Source organism: Schistocerca nitens, chromosome 4, assembly GCF_023898315.1.
Source record: "Schistocerca nitens isolate TAMUIC-IGC-003100 chromosome 4, iqSchNite1.1, whole genome shotgun sequence".
Classification (NCBI taxonomy): domain Eukaryota; kingdom Metazoa; phylum Arthropoda; class Insecta; order Orthoptera; family Acrididae; genus Schistocerca; species Schistocerca nitens.
The window spans coordinates 905,553,318-905,574,274 of record NC_064617.1 but is presented as its reverse complement, the minus strand read 5'-3'; the positions used below and the strand labels follow the sequence as shown (position 1 = coordinate 905,574,274).

Below are 20,957 nucleotides of genomic sequence, written 5' to 3'. Positions count from 1 at the left end.
ACAGGTATAGGACAAACATCATACCTATCAAGCTGTGGTTTATCTGCGCAGCACGGTCATCACTGACGGTAATCATTTTAATACTGGATCTCTGATGCAAAGATGGTGGATGAAGGGGATAGCAGGTTGGTTGCGTTAGTAGAGGTATTGACTAAGTGTTAAAGTTTTTGTGACTAAGCTGTTTGTTATTTGTGAAAGGTTGTTGGAAATGCGCCTTCATTGGTTCATGTTGAAGGTTTCATGAAAATGAAAATGTCATGCGGTCGGTCATGACGTTTACCAAAGAAATATTAATACTTGCCAGTAAACCAATTTAAGTTCAGTTTGGAGGTTCATCCAACATCTTACTGATTTTACATTTTGCTTAATGTGTCAGTTGTCGAAGTTGATCATTTGAGTTACTTTTTAATCTACTGTCTTCAAATACTGGATGAAAACTACATAATGAATTTTACTTAGGCCCTATCAATATATTTTTCAAAATCTTCGTCTTTTTATTTTAAAAAAAAATAGCAATTTTGTCGTAAATAAAAACTTTGTTGCTTTGAAAAGCGAGGGGTTTTAGCAATGTAAACAGCAGTTTTCTGGCTACTCGTCAACAATTGTGATTGTGATAACTATTTATTTTACTCTTGTTTGCTTAACTCTTTTTCGCGCTGGATGATCCATACATTTGTATTGTGCAGTGAAATGGTACATTGTTTAACTAGTTCCTTCATTTGGCTTCATTTTCTAATGTTTCTTCTTAACGTGAAAGTTTCAATGAAAACAAATCAGCCACCATTATTTTACTAGTGAGGCAGTAAATTTAGCGTCTCATTGGAATATGAAGTCCGTGATTAATGAAACTCCTTTACTTCATTGTAGTGTGCCACTTACATAATGCAAAAAATTCATACATCCAAATTAATTTGGAGAATTATATTTAGTAAGCAAGTTCATATAATAAAATAAAGAATTGTGCGGAAATAAAGTCATTACTGTACACTTCTAAGACAAGTTATTTGGGCACAGTACTTTGTGTGAATTCTTCTCAGTATTTTTCTTTAAATTTTTGTGTTTGTGGACACTCATGTTTTTGCAACCTCAATCGTGACTGTATCTTATGCATCCTGTACATAGTAAAAAAGTTTCTTCTGTGCATGTATGTGGCAGCAGTTACATTATGAAGAATACAGCCATTTTGATACACCCCCCCCCCCTCTTTCACCTTTTACTGTTACCCTTTCTACCTATTCAACTTAGAAGTGCTAGGATATAACTTTTGCATGTATGGTTCACACAATTTATGGAAGTACTGAAGAATGCCGTAATATTATAGAATCACTATTATTTTAGGTGTCAAAGTATTGGGGACTCTCGTGGCCCCACAGTTTTAATTGGGAACAGTGACTATAACTATAGCGTAAAAAATCTATTTAAATAAATTGTCATGACACATTTGTTAGTTTTGTCATCACAACCAAACTGTCACATTTGAGCCGAATGTAGAACTCTAGCTGTGTTATAGATCAATTAGTATCCACAACCTCCATTTTCAGAATAGTGTATAGGTACTGAGTTGAAATGTGTACAAGGAAACCTACAACTCTCTATCCTATCAATACATGGTTACCCTAGAAAGAAACTGACTTCAATCAAGAAACCATCCTTGAAAACAGACACAGAGCTACGCACGTCTCAGTCCGACTTAACTGAATCTTGGGAATGGGACTGGACTGAGGCCATTGCCAGAATTCACCCTGTGTAAGAAACATACCTTCCGCCTTCGATCAGTTATGCAGAACACGGACAATGGTTAAGAGTACACACCAATTGTAGCAGAAGAATGGACACTGCTGATAAATATGATAAGGCTCCATCTTGAAAATGCGCTTTTTGTGCACTCAATGAGTCCCTGATGACAGCAAATTACCCAAGTCATGATATTAAAAATTTAGTGTCTGTCTGTAAATTATTTGTTATTGTCTGTATATTATTTACTATTATTTATAAAAACAGTATGATAGTCAACTCACATTTCTTGGCTTTGCCAACCCACAACCAAATTACCACTTTTCAGTCTAACCTTGGCCTAACTAAATAACTAACCAACCAACCTTGGATTACAGTAAAGGTCAGTTAGCAGGCATCTACAGGGTGTTACAAAAAGGTATGGCCAAACTTTCAGGAAACATTCCTCACACACAAATAATGAAAATATGTTATGTGGACATGTGTCCGGAAACACTTACTTTCCATGTTAGAGCTCATTTTATTACTTCTCTTCAAATCACATTAATCATGGAATGGAAACACACAGCAACAGAACATACCAGCGTGACTTCAAACACTTTGTTACAGGAAATGTTCAAAATGTCCTCCGTTAGCGAGGATACATGCATCCACTCTCCGTCGCATGGAATCCCTGATGCGCTGGTGCAGCCCTGGAGAATGGCGTATTGTATCACAGCCATCCACAATACGAGCACAAAGGGTCTCTACATTTGGTACCGGGGTTGCGTAGACAAGAGCTTTCAAATGCCCCCATAAATGAAAGTCAAGAGGGTTGAGGTCAGGATAGCGTGGAGGCCATGGAATTGGTCCGCCTCTACCAATCCATCGGTCACCGAATCTGTTGTTGAGAAGCGTACGAACACTTCGACTGAAATGTGCAGGAGCTCCATCGTGCATGAACCACATGTTGTGTCGTACTTGTAAAGGCACATGTTCTAGCAGCACAGGTAGAGTATCCCGTATGAAATCATGATAACGTGCTCCATTGAGCGTAGGTGGAAGAACATGGGGCCCAATCAAGACATCACCAACAATGCCTGCCAAACGTTCACAGAAAATCTGTGTTGATGACGTGATTACACAGTTGCGTGCGGATTCTCGTCAGCCCACACATGTTGATTGTGAAAATTTACAACTTGATCACGTTTGAATGAAGCCATACTGACGAAACGAAAATGTGCTCTAACATGGAAATTAAGCGTTTCCGGACACATGTCCACATAACATCTTTTCTTTATTTGTGTGTGAGGAATGTTTCCTGAAAGTTTGGCCGTACCTTTTTGTAACACCCTGTATATCTGTACATAATCCACAGGCCATCATATTGTGCATGGTAGAATGTACCTTGTATCATCGCTAATCACTTTGTTTCCTGTTCCACGTGCAAGTGAAAATAAGCCATTTTTCTATCTTTGTGGTCCTTAAACAATATTTACACTGGCTGTAGTAGACTCATTCTGCAGTAAGCTTCCAACTTTCTCAATAGAATTTTGTGGAAAGGATGTCGCCTTCCCTCCAGGGATTCCAATTTGAGTTCCTGAATCATCTCTGTGATATTTGCTTGTTCATCAAACTTACCGGTAACACATCTAGCAGCACACCTGTGAATTGCATTAGTGACTTTCTTTAATCCAACCTGGTGGGGATCCCAAACACTTAAGCAGTACTCAAGAATGGGTCACACTAATGTTCTGTATGTGGTCTCCTTTATAAATGAATTATGCTTTCCTAAAATTCTTCCAATAAACAGAAGTCAACCATTCGCCTTCCCTATTGCTATCCTTAAATGCTCGATCCATTTCATGTCACTCTGCAGTGTTATCTCTAGATATTTAGTCGACTTGACTGTGTCAAGGACACTACTGTCACTGCATTTGAACATTAAAGGATTGATTTTCCTACTCATCCACATTAACTTACTTTTTTCTACAGTTAAAGTAAGCTGCCATTCATCACACCATATAGAAATTCTGTCTGTCATCTTGTATCTTCCTACAGACACTAAACAATGACACCTACCTGTACACTGCAGCGTCATCAGCAGATTACTGCTCACCCTGTATTTATGTTTATAGAGAACAAGAGCAGTTATATCAGACTTCCCTGGGGCACTTCTGATCATAGCCTTGTTTTTGATGAACATTCCCTGTCCAGGACAACTTACTGAGTTCTGTCATTAAGAAGTCTGACCAATTCACAAATCTGGAAACCTAATCAGTATGCTCGTACCATTGTTAAGTCTGCAGTGGGGCTCTGTGTTGATACTTTCTGGAAATCTAGCAATATGGAATCTGCCTGTTGCATTTCATCCATAGTTCACAGCATATAATATGAGAAAATGCCAAGCAGAGTTTCACCATAACTTACATTCATAAAAAGATATAAAACCAGTGGTGACATCACTGTACTACTACTGTATCACAATTTTCACTGCACCCTGTCTCATGAAATGAAGATTCTAGTGTGGCTTGGTGACTAAGTGTCAGACTATAAATCCAAGGTTTGGGGTTCAGTACTCTGTGGATGTTTGGTCACTTTCATTTCTTTCAGCTCTGTCATTGATTTGTATATGCGATAAATGTCAAACTACACCATGATTTGAAGTTAATGTTAAAACTGTAAGCCTTGTATAACTCGTCTCATAAGTAACTTCAAAAGTTGAAGGAAACAGAGTGCAAACCACTTCTAGTGGATCCATACCTAGTAAAATAAATAGCTGGATGCACAGCCACTAAAAGTTATACTTTTTTAACTTGAAACTGTATCACTGCTTTTTTTCAGAAATCACCATCACTTCTGAAACATAGCTTCTATAACAAACTACAAGTAATTTGAGTAAGATTAATATAGTACTACCGCACCGTGCATTTTTCGTAGTCAATGTACCATATACTATGGGTAGTAATATGCACCATTACACCATCGAAGATATGTGTGTTATGTAACATGACATATTGAAATTTACCATACAATTTATTTTTAAAGAAAAGTTCATTAAATGTAGAGTGAATGTTGGCTACAGTGCATCATACAACAATTAGAAATAATGGAACCATGAACAAAGGATTCACATATTGTCATAATGGCTTGTATGAAATACGGAGGAAATCTTACCAACAATGAACATAGACCTCATACTATGCTACAGATCAATCTGTTACCCAACCATTACTTTGTATTCATATTTGTAGGCTTTGCCCAGTCACAACGAAAAGGTGTAACCTTCCAGTGTAACATAGACTTTGGTCTCTGCTGCATTTTGGGTGGGGCACTCTCACACTGGCCATAATTTTTTTTAGAACTACCCCAAATTAACATGGCAAAGACATTGTCAAGATGCAGTGGTTAGCACACTGTACTCGCATTCGGGAGGATGATTTAGGTTTTCCGTGATTTTCCTAAATCGTTCCAGACAAATGCTGGGATGTTTCCCTTGAAAGGACATGGCCGACTTCCTTCCCCATCCTTCCCTAATCTGATGAGACCGACGACATCGCTGTTTGGTCTCTTCCCCCAAACAACCCAACCCTATTGTCAAGATATGTCCAAATGCTTCTCAGTTGAAGACAGATTCCAGTTACACAGTGACTTATATCTTGCCATACTCTCCTGTCTTGGGGTTCACACACACACACACACACACACACACACACACACACACACACACACACACACACACACACACTCTGGTACATACGGAACATTATTAGTTTTGGTTTCATGTTGTAGAAGCACTTTGCACTGTTTGTCATAAACTGCAAATCTTATGACAGAAATTAAATGTATGTTTCAGAGATCTAGACCCTTCACAAATTGCCATCATCCATGAAGTGTATGACAGTGAAAATGCCCACGAAACCTTTGAACTTGAACTGGAAAGAGCACTGGAAGCTGGATGCAGCATAATTGTCATTGAACCTTCAAGGCTAGGAGATGAAACAGCCCGCTGGATAGCTGTTGGGAACTGTTTACGGAAGACAGCTGTTTTGTCCAGTATATGTTCAATAGGGGCAGGTTTGTATATTTTGCCTCTGTATGAATGTATGTATGTATGTATGTGATGTGTAAAAAATGCTGTTTAGAATGATGGCCTTCGTACATAATATAAATCTGGTTTATAATAGGTTTCATTTTACTCTTGCAAATAAGCAGTATATGAAGGAACAAATTAGACCCCCAGCATTACCAAACAAGATCTTAAGTTCATTTGTGGCATTGATTTGTGGAGTTAAAATCTCTGTTTAGTGTACATCATACCTGGCAGCATTTATGGTTACTGTTCATTGCGGGTCAGTTTACGAGTTGGACTTCCTAAGCGGCAGTAATAGATGTTCTGGTCTCCATAAGGATCTTGTAACAAAACTATACGTGCAATGATGTCACTTTCTTCTGGTGCATCTTTCAATAAAATATGTTGATTCGTTGTGAGGCTGATCAGATTCTTAGTTGAAACTAGCACTTGGCTGAATGCATTTGTGACCTATTTTTATATTTTGATTAAAATAACTTTTTGACTGACAGATGCCAGTGGTGGACAGCAATGTTGCTGGCTCATATACATTATTTCATTGTCTCATGTGATCAGTAGTTGCATAACACCAAATGGAATTACTTATTGACTGTTGTGATCATCTTCATTAGTAGTAAGAAGCACAGGGTTAGGGGTGGGGGAAGGTGCTATAGTGCTGCCTGTAGGCGTGTGCTGGGATGTGGCAGAGGCAGGATGGTAGGCTGCTAAGTGCAGCATCAGGAGACTGTGCTGTGGACCCAAAGAGGAGAGGGAAAAAAGGCAGAGAAGGGGGACTGTGCAGCTGTGTGGTGGAAGGGGGGGGGGGGTGAGAGGTTGGGGTGGGAACAGGGAAAGGCATAGATGCAGGTTGAGGCCATGGAAGGTTTACAGGAATGAAGGATAATTTGCAGAAAGAGTTCCCACATGTGCAGTTCAGAAAAGTTGGTGTTTGCAGGCAGAATCTAGATGGCATAGGTGGTGAAGCAGTCATTGAAGTAAAGCAGTCATTGAAGTGAAGCACATTGTGTTGGGTGGGGTGCTCAGCAAATGGGTGGTGCAACTGTCTCTTGGTCACAGTTTGGCGATGGCAAGTCATGCTGATAGACCACTTGTTAGTGCTCATAGCCACGTGGGCTGCCGAATGTCACACAGTGGTTGCAGCTAAGTTGGTAGACTACATGTGTACTTTCACAGGTGGCCCTGCCTGATAAGGGTAGAAAATTCCTGTGACAGGACTGGAGTAGATGATAGTGGGTGGATGAATGTGACAGGTCTTGCATCCTGGTATATTACAGTGATGTGTGCCATGGGACTAGGCACCTGGAGTACAGATGGTATAGGAATGGACAAGGAAATTGCATCAGGTGGATGAGCAGCAGAACACCACTTGGGGGAGGATAGTGGGAGGAATATTTGTCATTTCAGGGCAAGACAAGAGGAAGTCAAAACTCTGGTGGAGACCATGGTTTTGTTGCTTCAATCCTAGTGAGTGACCTTCCTTCTGAATTTTCGAGAAAATATCCCTTTTTCCTCCATGAGGAAGGAACCAGTAGCTCTGAAAGACAGGGTTAGTTTTTCATTTTTAATCAATTTATCACCAGTACTGGGATTTCATCTTCTGAAGTCGTTAAAGTAGAAAATAGTTTTTGCTTTGAGACATAAGTATATAGACAAGGAAATGAGAGATTCTAATAAATGGAAAAAGAAAGAGATGCTAATAAATGGAAAAAGAAAGATCAATGGACATGGAAACGAGAAGAAAGACAGGAACTTCTCACACGCTGGATTGTCGCTCCCATGGAGATGAGATTTTCATTTAACCTATGGTATTGAAGGTGTGGGTTGTCATCTCATTAGGAACAGTAGTCAACTTTGTGGGTACATTGGACCTTACAAAAGGTCCGAACTTTATGAAATTTTAGCATGTTGTATGTAGGTAGTCTAGTGTAAAATCTGGGAGTTTTGCGGGAGGGAGATAGCAAATTCTGGCATTTTTTCAGTTTTTTCTATATTTTTTTTACCTTGCATCCTGCAATAGTAAGCCCTTTTACATTTCTTGTAGTGCGTTAAATTTTCTAGGATATTCACTGCATGAATATACAGGGTGACAATTATTAAACTATGTGAAATAAAATCATTATAACTTCTGAATGGTTTGCCTTAAGTTGGCCGTGGGACATAATGGGAATTAGTATGGTATGTGTAGTTTGGTTTAGCGATGAAGCCCACTTTCATTTGGATGAATTCGTCAGTAAGCAAAATTGGTGCATTTGGGGGACAGAATCTGCATTTCGCAGTTGAGAAGTCTCTTCACCCTCAACGGGTGACTTGTGTGGTGTGCAATCCAGCCACAGAATAATTAATGCAATATTTTTTGATGGCATGGCTACTACTGAATGGTATGTGAAGGTTTTGGAAGATGATTTCATCCCCATTATCCAAAGTTACCCTGATTTTGACAAGATGTGGTTCAGGCAAGACTGAGCTCGACCCCATCGAAGCGGGAGTGTGTTTGATGTCCTGGAGGAGCACTTCGGGGGCCGCTTTCTGGCTCTGGGGTACCCAGAGGCCGCTGGCATGGGCCTTGATTGGCCGCCATATTCTCTTGATCTGAGCACATGTGACACCTTTTTGTGAGGCTGTATTAAAGACAAGATGTACAACAATAAGTTGGTTGCTCATTTCTACTAAACCTGCACAAAAATTGCAAAAATTATGGTTTCCTATAATTGGTGCTTCTAAATATTAACTTTAACAACGCTGAGAACACACTTCCCTCCCAGTCGTCAGTGGGGTTTTCATTCAGTACATGCATATAGCTTCAGGAAAAAAAGCTTTTGATGTATAAAATGTATATTTCATAGAAAGTTCCATTACAGTGTCATTCCGTACCAGCTAAAGACATAATTCAAAAATGAAGATTACTGCTAATGGATAAAATATGTAACAGAGTACAAACTTGCACAAAACAAGTTAATAACTTGACCTCTTTGGTCCAGATACAATTAAAGTTGGGTATCAGTTTCTTCCTCCGCAGTAATGATGATGTCAGTGGTTAGGATTTCCCTGTCATTGTAAGTCCTTTCAGTATCCAGCTCAGTAAGAGTCAGTTTGGACAAATTCTTGCATGTATGTCACAAGAATGTTCGCAAATAGTAAAGGACCAGAGTAGCTCAAGGCCACTTCGGTACATCATTTCGTACATTAACATGAAATTATTTTCAGTGAAGAGTGTGGAGCTTCATTTTTCATTCGTCTTCTTATTAACGTTCACCCTCAAACCATGCCTAAATTTGTAGGTAAAAAAGAATGGTACAGGTCAGTGTCTCGTATTGGTGGCAGTCTCCCAAGTTGGAATTTGGATTTGCCCCGATTTAGAGATTGTCATTAGAAAAGATTGTGCAGTTTATCTTTGTTTACATTTCCATTGTACAATGCCACAAGAAATGTTTCTTCTGCTTTAGTAATTTGGCATCTGTTGCATCTGGTTGTTTGAAAATATCATGCTGGGCATGGAAAGAGTTCTCTCGTAAATGGTACTTTTTTTTTTCTTGTCCAAAGAGGATTAAAGTAATGTCACACTTACTTGTAACATGAAGGGAAACAATATCCTGTACATTGAATTTACATGATGTTGTTGAGTACAGAAGGATGGGAAATTACCCCTTCTGCTCTACTGGAAATACAATAGTAATGTTATTGAAGTCAACTGCCTTTGATATAGCATTTTTAATTATTGTCAGAGCAACATGCTATATTGTCTGCTTAACCACAGTGCCCTTTGTTCAGTCATTGGAATTGAGAAAAAGTTCAGTAAAACCTGTTGAGATTGTTCCTCTGCTTTGGTATTTTGGTAATGAGCATCAATAGGATACCTATCAAGAACTACTAATGCATTAAATTTTAAGTGTTTTTACACATAATCTAAATAGGTGTTTTACAGTGACTCATTATGCTGTTACGATGAGTCAGCCCCAGTGCAGGTCAAATGATTTGGTGTGAGGAAGTAGGAAATCAATTTGACACATTCACTGTGCAGTACTCAATCCCCCTTGCAATAGCTTACACGTGTGGAATTACTGAATCCATAGTGTAACAGTTGGACCACAATCCTACACGAAGAAATCCCGCTTTCAACAACAGCCCAGATAGAGATGGTGGATGAAGGGTACCGGCTGATAGGGTTTCCATAGGAGACTTTGCTATCCTACTCTCCAACCCAAGCAGAAATGAATGCCCAATTGCTGGGGGGCAGGAGGAGGGGTGTTGGAGATGATAAATGTTGACAATTAAAGGCAACTACTACTGTCTTTTTTATGTTCATTTAAAATTGTAATGCTCAAACCTGTCCGTTTTGCAGTTTGAGAATTTTGCTGTATCTTTCAAGCATTATATCTTGGTAAGTATGTTGTTCAAAAATATGTTCAGGTAATGAAAATGGTAGAATATTTAATGCAGTATAAGAAAGATCTAAGTAGTTTTTGTCATAGGGATGCAAGGGAAAATCATAATGTAGAAAAGACAGAAAGTTGCCGACTTTATGCAGTTTTTTATCTTTCCTCAAGTTAGCGTAGAGTCTAAGAGGTGTAAAACTTGTATCCTACACCACAGGCCATCTGTTCACAACATACTAAAAGTTCATAAAATTGGGACCTTTTGTAAGGAATGAAGCACTACACTCACCCTGTTCTCACAGCTTTATGTTTGCCAGTACCCTGTCTCCTACCTTCCAAACTTCACAGGAGCTCTACTGCGACACTTCCAGAACTAGCTTTCCTGGAAGAAAGGATATTGTGGAGACATGGCTTTGCCACAGCTTGGGGGATGTTTCCAGAATGAAATTTTCGCTCTGCAGTGGAGTGTGCACTGATATGAAAGCTGTGAGGATGGGGTGTGAGTCATACTTGGATAGCTCAGATGGTGTAGCACTTGTTCGTAAAAAGCAAAGGTCCCGAGTTAGAGTCTCGGTCTGGCAAAAAGTTTTAATCTGCCAGGAAGTTTCGTGCCAGCACACTCTCTTCTGCAGAATGAAAATTTCATTCTGTAAACATGTCCCCACAATATCCTTTCCTCCAGGAGTGCTAGCTCTGTAAGTTTTGCGGGAGAGCTTCTGTGAAGTTTGGAAGGTAGGAGACGAGGTACTGGTGGAAGTGAAGCTGTGAGGACGGAGTGTGAGTTGTGCTTGGGTAGCTCAGATGGTAGAGCACTTGCCCGCAAGAGGCATAGGTCCCGAGTTCGAGTCTCAGTTCGGCACAAAGTTTTAATCTGCCAGGAAGTTTCAAATGTTTTTGTGGTTGAGATCACTCGTAATCCATTTTTAAAAAAATGATTTTCATTAACTTCCAAGAAAAAGAATGGCATAGGCCACCCTCACCTCTTATCATGCTTACACGGGTTTAATACTTGGAATTCTGAGACACAGGTGACTCTGCATATCTGAGTTGAGTCAGGTAAAATCCTACAAAATATTTTTAAAAATGGCAGTTGGCAGACGAATTCTGTACTTTCTTGTGTGCCATTGTCAAGACCGATCAAAACTTTTACACTCTTCCTCATTTTGTTAATTTCTTATACTAAAAAAATAACTTTGCGTGACTCCTTGTTCTGCAGTTAGATGCTGGACATCTTTATGTAACCTTTTCACATCAACCCCAGTGAAAATGGTTGCAGAGTCATTTACCATTATCGTGTTGATTGCCCCCCTTATTTTGTGTCACCTGTGATAACTTAAGTTCAGTATTTATTAGTATGTTCAGTATCATTATTGGTCTCTCTTAATTTAACTGTTATTTGTATATGTGCTTCTATTCCCACGCTGTCCTTAACCAGGACTTGTAGCTGCTCCCCATTATACTTCCATATTAGAGACTCAAGGTCCTGAATTCTTTACTACTATTTAAATTTCTACTCTGTATGCTTGAACCACTTACCTAAACCATTGTTCAAATTATTGAATAGCTTATTCTATGCACAAAAGCTGCTTGCATGAATTGCCCTTTAAGATTTGAAATTTTGTATTTGTACTCTGAAATTCTGAATCACGGTACCTTGCTGCTCTCCAGGTCTGATTGTATACTACTGACACTATGGATGACAAAAAGAAATTAAAGTTTTCCTTATCACTGCACTTTAGAATCAGCTCTATATTGCCCATGTCTTTGGCCTAATACTCACTGGCTTGGATGCAGGAACACCCACCAGATTGGTATTTTGGCATGTCATCTTTAATCTCTACCACCACAATGTAAACGTAGTTCAGTGACTGTTGTTGCCACTGAAGTGTATGCAGAGTCTGTAACCAGTGCCAATATCGAAGACCTCAGCACTCGATTACTAGAAGATATGGACAGACGCTGTTCTGGATTTTAAAAAAAATTAAAAAAAAAATGTTAAGGTGGGGCTGTGTCTTGCACAGCTAAAACATTGTGCCATATCAAACCTTAACGGAAATACATAACTTTGGTGTTTATTAACATCAGTTAATTTGTTATTGATACCTTCATATGAAATAATTTTCCACCACCTGTACCTCTTATTGTGGAGGTAGCCGTTATGTTCTACTTTTCAGAATGAGAACCTCTTGGCCAAAAGGCTTAATAACCAGACACTAGTGCAGTTGTTTCTTGAACATTGCTTGCTTGTTTGAGATGACGTAAAATCGTTCATTTTTTATTCAAGGGCAAGTTTATTTCTTTAGTTAAAGAGCATTAGAGTTTAGTAAACTCCAGTAGGAGATATTAAAAGAAAGTTGTCCTGTTTCATTTGAAGACAAATACTTTGTTTTCAAAGGAAATTCTGAAATCATACTGCTCTTATCTTCATACTACATGGAAGCACTACAGTGGTATGGAAGTCTATAGCCACACACCTGTTAAAAATGGAAAATTAAAGGGCATCCTGTGGGTGGTATGTGGATTGTGTTTTGAATGTTTTGGAAGTTTATTTATGTTTCAGTGCTTTGTATAAATTGGTATAGTGTGTACCATCCACTGCGTGCCATACACGCTTATGTAGTAGTGATCTATATACGATAGAAATACATGTGAAATGTGGAAAGACATTTTATTACTACACACATCAAAAAAAGTTTTACATCACCTCGGTTCCGGAACACGTACAGAAAATTGGAGTGGAGATCAACATAAACATCATTTCTGCCCTTTTTATTGCTCATGAAAACTGCACATTGCATGTTGTACCACCATACAGCGAGACCTTCAGAGGTGGTGGTCCAGATTGCTGTACACACCAGTACCTCTAATATGCAGTAGCACATCCTCTTGCATTGATGCATGCCGGTATTCGTCGTGGCATAGTATCCACTAGTTCATCAAGCGTTGTTGGTCCAGATTGTCCTACTCCTGAACAGCAATTCGGCATAAAGCCTTCAGAGTGGTTGATGGGTCACATTGTCCATAAACAGCCCTTTTCATTCTATCCCAGGCATGTTCGATAGGGTTCATGTCTGGAGAACATGCTGGCCACTCTAGTTGAGTGATGTTGTTATCCTGAAGGAAGTCATTCACAAGATGTGCACGATGGGGGCATGAATTCTCATCCATGAAGACGAATGCCTTGCCAACATGCTGCCGATATGGTTGCACTATTGGTCAGAGGATGGCATTCACGTATCGTACAGCCGTTACGGTGCCTTCCATGACCACCAGTGGCGGACATCGGCCCCACATAATGCCACCCCAAAACAGCAGGGAACCTCCACTTTGCTGCACTTGCAGGACAGTGTGTCTAAGATGTTCAGTGTGGCCGGATTGCCTCTGATGATTGTCTGGTTGAAGGCATATGCGACGCTCATTGGTGAAGAGAAAGTGATGCCAATCCTGAACAGTCTATTTGGCATGTTGTTGGGTCCATCTGTACTGCGCTGCATGGTGTCATGGTTGCAAAGATCGACCTCGCCATGGATGTTGAGAGGGAAGTTGCGCATCCTGCAGCCTATGGCGCACAGTTTGAGTCGTAACACAATGTCCTGTGGATGCACGAAAAGCATCATTCAACATGGTGACATTACTGTCGGGGTTCCTCTGAGGCATAATCCGTAGGTATCCACTGCAGTAGTTGCCCTTGGGCGGCCTGAGTGAGGCATGCCATTGACAGTTCTTGTCTCTCTGTATCTCTTCCATATCCGAACAACATCGCTATGGTACACTCAGAGACACCTGGACACTTCCCTTGTTGAGAGCCCTTCTTGGCACAAAGTAACAATGCAGATGCGATTGAACCGCGGTATTGACTGTCTAGGCATGGTTGAACGACAGACAACACGAGCTGTGTACCTCCCTCCAGGAACTAATTGGCGGTCGGACACCCTCCATCTAATATGCACTGCTCATGCATGATTGTTTACATCTTTGGGCAGGTTTAGTGACATATCTGAACAGCCAAAGGGGCTGTGTCTGTGATACAATATCCACAGTCAACATCTATCTTCAGGAGTTCTGGGAACTGGGATGATGCAAAATGTTTTTTGATGTGTGTATACGCTAAGCGAACAATTCATATATGATCATACTTAGTTATCAAATTAATTGCTTTTGACAGTACACATTACAAATATTGCAGAGTTCTGAAGTTGGAGAGTTGAGCTCTGGAGAGACTTTGATATGTGTCTTGTGCAACATCCTCTTCTTGTTCCATTCAGTGCTCAAACTGTTGCTACCATATTGCCCAATTTCCCAAAATACAAACTGCTGTTTACATCCAAAAAGAACTCTGCTTTTGAAGCAAAATGTTTTAATCTAAAGCTCACTGGGTTTTCTTTATCTACTGAAGTTTGAGTATCATTCTTTCCATGCTATCAGTGAGTACTGGAATCTCATTTTTTAAATCTCACATGCTCCAGCCTGCATTTTTTTGTTGTGGATCGAAATTAATAGAAAAATTTTTGGGAGAGGATTGATTCTTTAAATGAAGTAGGAAGTTTGTAGACTCCTTGCCATATCACTCGAAAAGCACTGAGCACTAGGCTGACCTTCACTATTGTTTTTCGGTTGTTTTGTCATATGAAGTTATCGTTGATATCTGTATATAAAATCATACAGTTTCTAATGTGCTGGTTTACTTGTTAAAGAAATGTAATAAAGTTTTAGTTCCTGTTGTTGATGCAGTAATATGTAATTCTTTTTTGTATCATATTTATGTTTTCCATTGTTGTTTATATTATGTAAATTAACCAAAATGAATCTGAAGTTTGTTACTTCAGTGTGAAATGATTTTGACAGATCTTTGAATTTTATTAAGGTTTCTTATGGCCCGACCGGCCTTGTGCCTATGCACCACTGACAGCGGTGTCCCTACTTTGCACTGGTCTGTATGCTGTGTCATGGCAACTGGACCCGTGCTGTCAATATCAAGTAGAGCGGGACCGCCGGCGCCTGCCACGGCGCCTCCCTCCATCTTGCACACAGGCTTCTGCAGTTGTACTGGTGCGCCGACCCAGCATGCGGTTTCAGCTGCTCCATGTTGGTGTGTCATTTGTGGCTACAGCTTTCTGGGGTTGGAGGCTTTACCGTGCTTTGAAGTGACATAACTCAAAGAGATCTTGTAGGGATGTAATCATGGTGCCTCGTGGCGGTGTGTTGTTGAGCTGCCGACTAGAAATCCCTTTGTAGTATGTACGGTGGGGATTTAGCACTGGAGGAATTTATATTAGTAAAGATTTTCTTGTAATGCGGTTGTTTGAAGCACTGTTTTTAGTGCTCGCACTGCATCTCATGTTCGTCAGTGTCAATTTGGAGACTGAGCCAGTGGGGACTAGCAATCATTATACTGAGCACTGGATTAAAAATCTAAGGAAACAGTGCTCTTATGCTATGTTGTGTACTTACTGCGTATGAAAGAAGGAAAATAGCTTTACAATAATTTGGTCTGCTGTATATTGTTGATATACTTTCTATTTCGTAATCCTTATCTCGTTATATGCAAGCCTCTCCATTGCTTGCTTTTTCAGTTTGCATATATATCATACACCCATTGAAAGTTCCTTTTTGAAATTAACATGTGTAAAAATATATTAATTTTGACTGTCCAGTTAATTACAAAGAATAAATGTAATTAATAGGAACTGTTTTTATTGATTTTAATTGGTGCAGGTTTTTTGTGCTAGTCTCCTCTGTTTCTGCATGACATTTCTTGGTATTGAGCTTGTGCCCAGCAGTTATATCATTATGAGATGCAATATTTCTTGTCTTCATGCATAAAATTGTTACTAAAAATCCTATGTTTTGTTAGCTGCTCAGAGCTGTCTTGTAAATCAGGCTTGAGAGAAGGGTATAGGTAATGGCAGTTGTAAGACAAGGGGCAGATGTTACGATCACACTTACTCAAGTCCAAGTTAGGCCCACTTTAAAACTACTATTGTATAAATATGATTTTATATTAAATGTATAAACTGTTTTGTTTTCTCACATAAGTTCAGTCAAACTTATGTCGAAGAAATTTATTGTTAATAGTGTGACAAATTCTCGAGTACTATTATTATTATTTTCTTTTACTTTTAAATGTGGATGTTTATGAAAGATAATATACAGCTTTTTTATATTCGACAAATGTACAAAAGTATGTTATGAGGTCACATATTTTGTGCAAATGATCTGAAGATTTTGGTAAACCAAAGTGTAGTACAGCATTAGTATGAAAAGAATTTTATTTGTTAAGACTGTAATGACTGATGTGATGTTCGTCATATTGTGGCAGGCATTGTTATAAAAGGTTTGCTCAATAAACTAAACCTGATGAAATGAATTGTCTCGTCTTCCCTTTTTCTCTTCCCAGATATTCAGTTGATGAAATTATAAACATTAAATTGTGAAATTTACAGTGGTTTGCTTCAGTGTACATATTTAAAAGTTCTCACCATCATAGAAAGATAAATGTGTTTGCATGCTACTGTTGCAAAATAATTAAAGCAATTTTTTTAAATATAATTGCCAGACATTCATTGGGAGAGTTGCCATTATCGCTAAATAATGTTTGTGGCAGGTCACATTACTGCTGTTAATTGTCTGTAGGCAAAAAAAAGTTGTATGGCCTTAAGCTGACTCTTCCCTGCTGGTTCATGGAACAGTTTTCTCTGAATCAATTATGTAACTCTTCTTCATTTGCACAAGTAGCCCTTGAGCAGTGGAAAGTGTTATTCCACCTCATTGTTGCCTTGGAAATAGGACCTCTGCATTGCATTTTGTATTGACAACCATGAGGACTGTTAATAAATTAATGAGTAAATGTGACAACTCACTGAATAGCAGAGGTACTGAGTCATCAAAAGCCACATAAGCAAGATTGAAAACTTTGCTAGTTTTTGCACATATCATTTTTTAAAATAATGATTGCACAACAGAATGATGTGAAATAGTTTCAAGAACGTTTCCCCTGTGAAAATCTTGCACAACAATATGGGAAAAACAACATTGTAAGCAAGGCAATCAATTTCAACCTTTTGCAAAAGTGTGGTAGATAAGAATTACAGTTGGTTAAATTTTTTAACCTCCTCTCCCCAGCCACTCACCCCCACCCCCTTCCAAATGTAACAGCCTGTCCTCAAAGTACCCAACAAATCAAAGGGAAGAAAGGTTTCAGAATATAAAAGGCTCATTCTTCCATGGAATAAATATCGTAAGCTCTCTACCAGTAAATTATCATCATTTGATTAGTTTTTGGCAGTCAGAAAGTTTAACTGGTTGTGGATTTCCCCTCTGTTAGTCTTATTTGTTTCTAACAAGACTGCATTGCCCCAAACAGATATAACCATGATTTAAGTCATTATTATGAGTATGTGCTATAATGACTGGAAAAGTATTGAATAATACCAGTTGTTGTTGTTGTTGTTGTTGTTGTGGTCGTTGTGGTCTTCAGTCCTGAGACTGGTTTGATGCAGCTCTCCATGCTACTCTATCCTGTGCAAGCTTCTTCATCCCCCAGTACCTACTGCAGCCTACATCCTTCTGAATCTGCTTAGTGTATTCATCTCTTGGTCTCCCTCTATGATTACCCTTCACGCTGCCCTCCAATACTAAATTGGTGATCCCTCGATGTCTCAGAACATGTCCTACCAACTGATCCCTTCTTCTAGTCAAGTTGTGCCACAAGCTCCTCTTCTCCCCAATTCTATTCAATACCTCCTCATTAGTTATGTGATCTACCCATCTGATCTTCAGCATTCTTCTGTAGCACCACATTTCAAAAGCTTCTATTCTCTTCTTGTCTAAGCTATTTATCGTCCACGTTTCACTTCCATACATGGCTACACTCCACACAAATACTTTCAGAGACGACTTCCAGACATTTAAATCTGTACTTGATGTTAACAAATGTTTCTTCTTCAGAAACGCTTTCCTTGCCATTGCCAGTCTACATTTGATATCCTCTCTACTTCGACCATCATCAGTTATTTTGCTCCCCAAATAGCAAAACTCCTTTACTACTTTGTCTCATTTCCTAATCTAATTCCCTCAACATCACCCGACTTAATTCGACTACATTCCATTATCCTCGTTTTGCTTTTGTTGATGTTCATCTTATACCCTCCTTTCAAGACTGTCCATTCTGTTCAACTGCTCTTCCAAGTCCTTTGCTGTCTCTGACAGAATTACAATATCATCGGCGAACCTCAAAGTTTTTATTTCTTCTCCATGGATTTTAATACCTACGCCGAATTTTCTTTTGTTTCCTTCACTGATTGCTCAATATACATATTGAATAACATTGGGGATAGGCTACAATCCTGTCTCACTCCCTTCCCAACCACCGCTTCCCTTTCATACCCCTCGACTCGTATGACTGCCATCTGGTTTCTGTACAAATTGTAAATAGCCTTTCGCTCCCTGTATTTTACCCTTGCCACCTTTAGAATTTGAAATAGAGTATTCCAGTCAACATTGTCAAAAGCTTTCTCTAAGTCTACAAATGCTAGAAACGTAGGTTTGCCTTTCCTTAATCTTTCTTCTAAGATAAGTCGTAAGGTCAGTATTGCCTCTCGTGTTCCAACATTTCTACGGAATCCAAACTGATCTTCCCCGAGGTCGGCTTCTACCAGTTTTTCCATTTGTCTGTAAAGAATTCGTGTTAGTATTTTGCAGCTGTGACTTATTAAACTGATAGTTCGGTAATTTTCACATCTGTCAACACCTGCTTTCTTTGGGATTGGGATTATTATATTCTTCTTGAAGTCTGAGGGTATTTCGCCTGTCTCATACATCTTGCTCACCAGATGGTAGAGTTTTGTCAGGACTGGCTCTCCCAAGGCTGTCAGTAGTTCTAATGGAATGTTGTCTACTCCGGGGGCCTTATTTCGACTCAGGTCTTTCAGTGCTCTGTCAAACTCTTCACGCAATATCATATCTCCCATTTCATCTTCATCTACATCCTCTTTCATTTCCATAATATTGTCCTCAAGTACATCGCCCTTGTATAGACCCTCTATATACTCCTTCCACCTTTCTGCTTTCCCTTCTTTGCTTAGAACTGGGTTTCCATCATAGCTCTTGATATTCATGCAAGTGGTTCTCCTTTCTCCAAAGGTCTATCTAATTTTCCTGTTGGCAGTATCTATCTTACCCCTAGTGAGATAAGCCTCTACATCCTTACATTTGTCCTCTAGCCATCCCTGCTTAGCCATCTTGCACTTCCTGTGGATATCATTTTTGAGACGTTTGTATTCCTTTTTGCCTGCTTCATTTACTGCATTTTTATATTTTCTCCTTTCATCAATTAAATTCAATATTTCTTCTGTTATCCAAGGATTTCTACTAGCCCTCATCTTTTTACCTATTTGATCCTCTGCTGCCTTCACTATTTCAGCCCTCAAAGCTACCCATTCTTCTTCTACTGTATTTCTTTTCCCTATTCCTGTCAATTGTTCCCTTATGTTTTCCCTGAAACTCTGTACAACCCCTGGTTTTTTCAGTTTATCCAGGTCCCATCTCCTTAACTTCCCACTTTTTTGCAATTTCTTCGGTTTTAATCTACAGTTCATAACCAATAGATTGTGGTCAGAGTCCACATCTGACCCTGGAAATGTTTTACAATTTAAAATCTGGTTCCTAAATCTGTGTCTTACCATTATATAATCTATCTGATACCTTTTAGTATCTCCAGGGTTCTTCCATGTATACAACCTTCTATCATGATTCTTGAACCAAGTGTTAGCTATGATTGTTATGCTCTGCGCAAAATTCTACCAGGCGGCTTCCTCTTTCATTTCTTAGCCCCAATCCATATTCACCTACTATGTTTCCTTCTCTCCCTTTTCCTACTCTTGAATTCCAGTCACCCACGACTATTAAATTTTCGTCTCCCTCCACTACCTGAATAATTTCTTTTTTTTATCATCATACATTTCATCAATTTCTTCGTCATCTGCAGAGCTAGTTGTCATATATACTTGTACTACTGTTGTATGCGTGGGCTTTGTGTCTATCTTGGCCACAATAATGCGTTCGCTATGCTGTTTGCAGTAGCTTACCCGTACTCCTTTTTTTTTTTATTCATTATTAAACCTACTCCTGCATACCAGTTACTTTCACAGAAACATGGAATTGTTCATCAAAAATCAATCTGCATGATTTCTGCTGCTTACACATATGCATACTGTGGAAGTCACAATCCTACCTTTTATACTCAAGTCTATTACCAGTATTAATTTTTTAGTGACCTACAAAAGAAGATTTTTGTGTAAATTACTTAACATTTCATCTTCTTCTTTTAACTAAAAGTGTTTTATTCACTTTTGTCTGTAATATGACTACGCATCTTGCATACACACATAGGCTCTAGGCTTGAGAGGCCCGACTGTGACTATAATCTGCGCTATCTGTGCTGCAGTCCAGTGGGAACCAATGGTAGAATAGAGTACAAAAACAATTTTTAAAATAATAAGAAGAAAGTGGAGCCAAAAATGACACCCAAAAGACACACCCGTAATGGCTCACCCATCATACTCATTTATAAACAATGAAAATACGCTTTACTCCTTCGATACTATTAACCCTTCATTACACGATTTTCATCACCATAAATCACGGATGTTGGCTCATGGGGCCAAAGCACTGATGATGCATATACCAAAAAAATTATAAATGTCATAATTTGTACAATAAATTGGCTTGTTTGGATTTTGTTGAATAACATATAAATTTGTTTCATCCACAATTTTTTA

General features: G+C 39.1%; 1 protein-coding gene across 1 annotated transcript; it reads left to right on the top strand.

Moving 5' to 3' along the window:
* The first annotated feature begins 37 nt into the window (after positions 1-37).
* On the top strand, positions 38-16,546 carry LOC126253470 (transmembrane protein 11 homolog, mitochondrial). Its single transcript, XM_049954828.1, has 3 exons — positions 38-125; positions 5,570-5,790; positions 15,044-16,546. Exons 1-3 carry the CDS (start codon positions 103-105, stop codon positions 15,325-15,327), a joined length of 528 nt encoding a protein of 175 aa, XP_049810785.1. The 5' UTR covers positions 38-102; the 3' UTR covers positions 15,328-16,546.
* Positions 16,547-20,957: the final 4,411 nt, after the last annotated feature.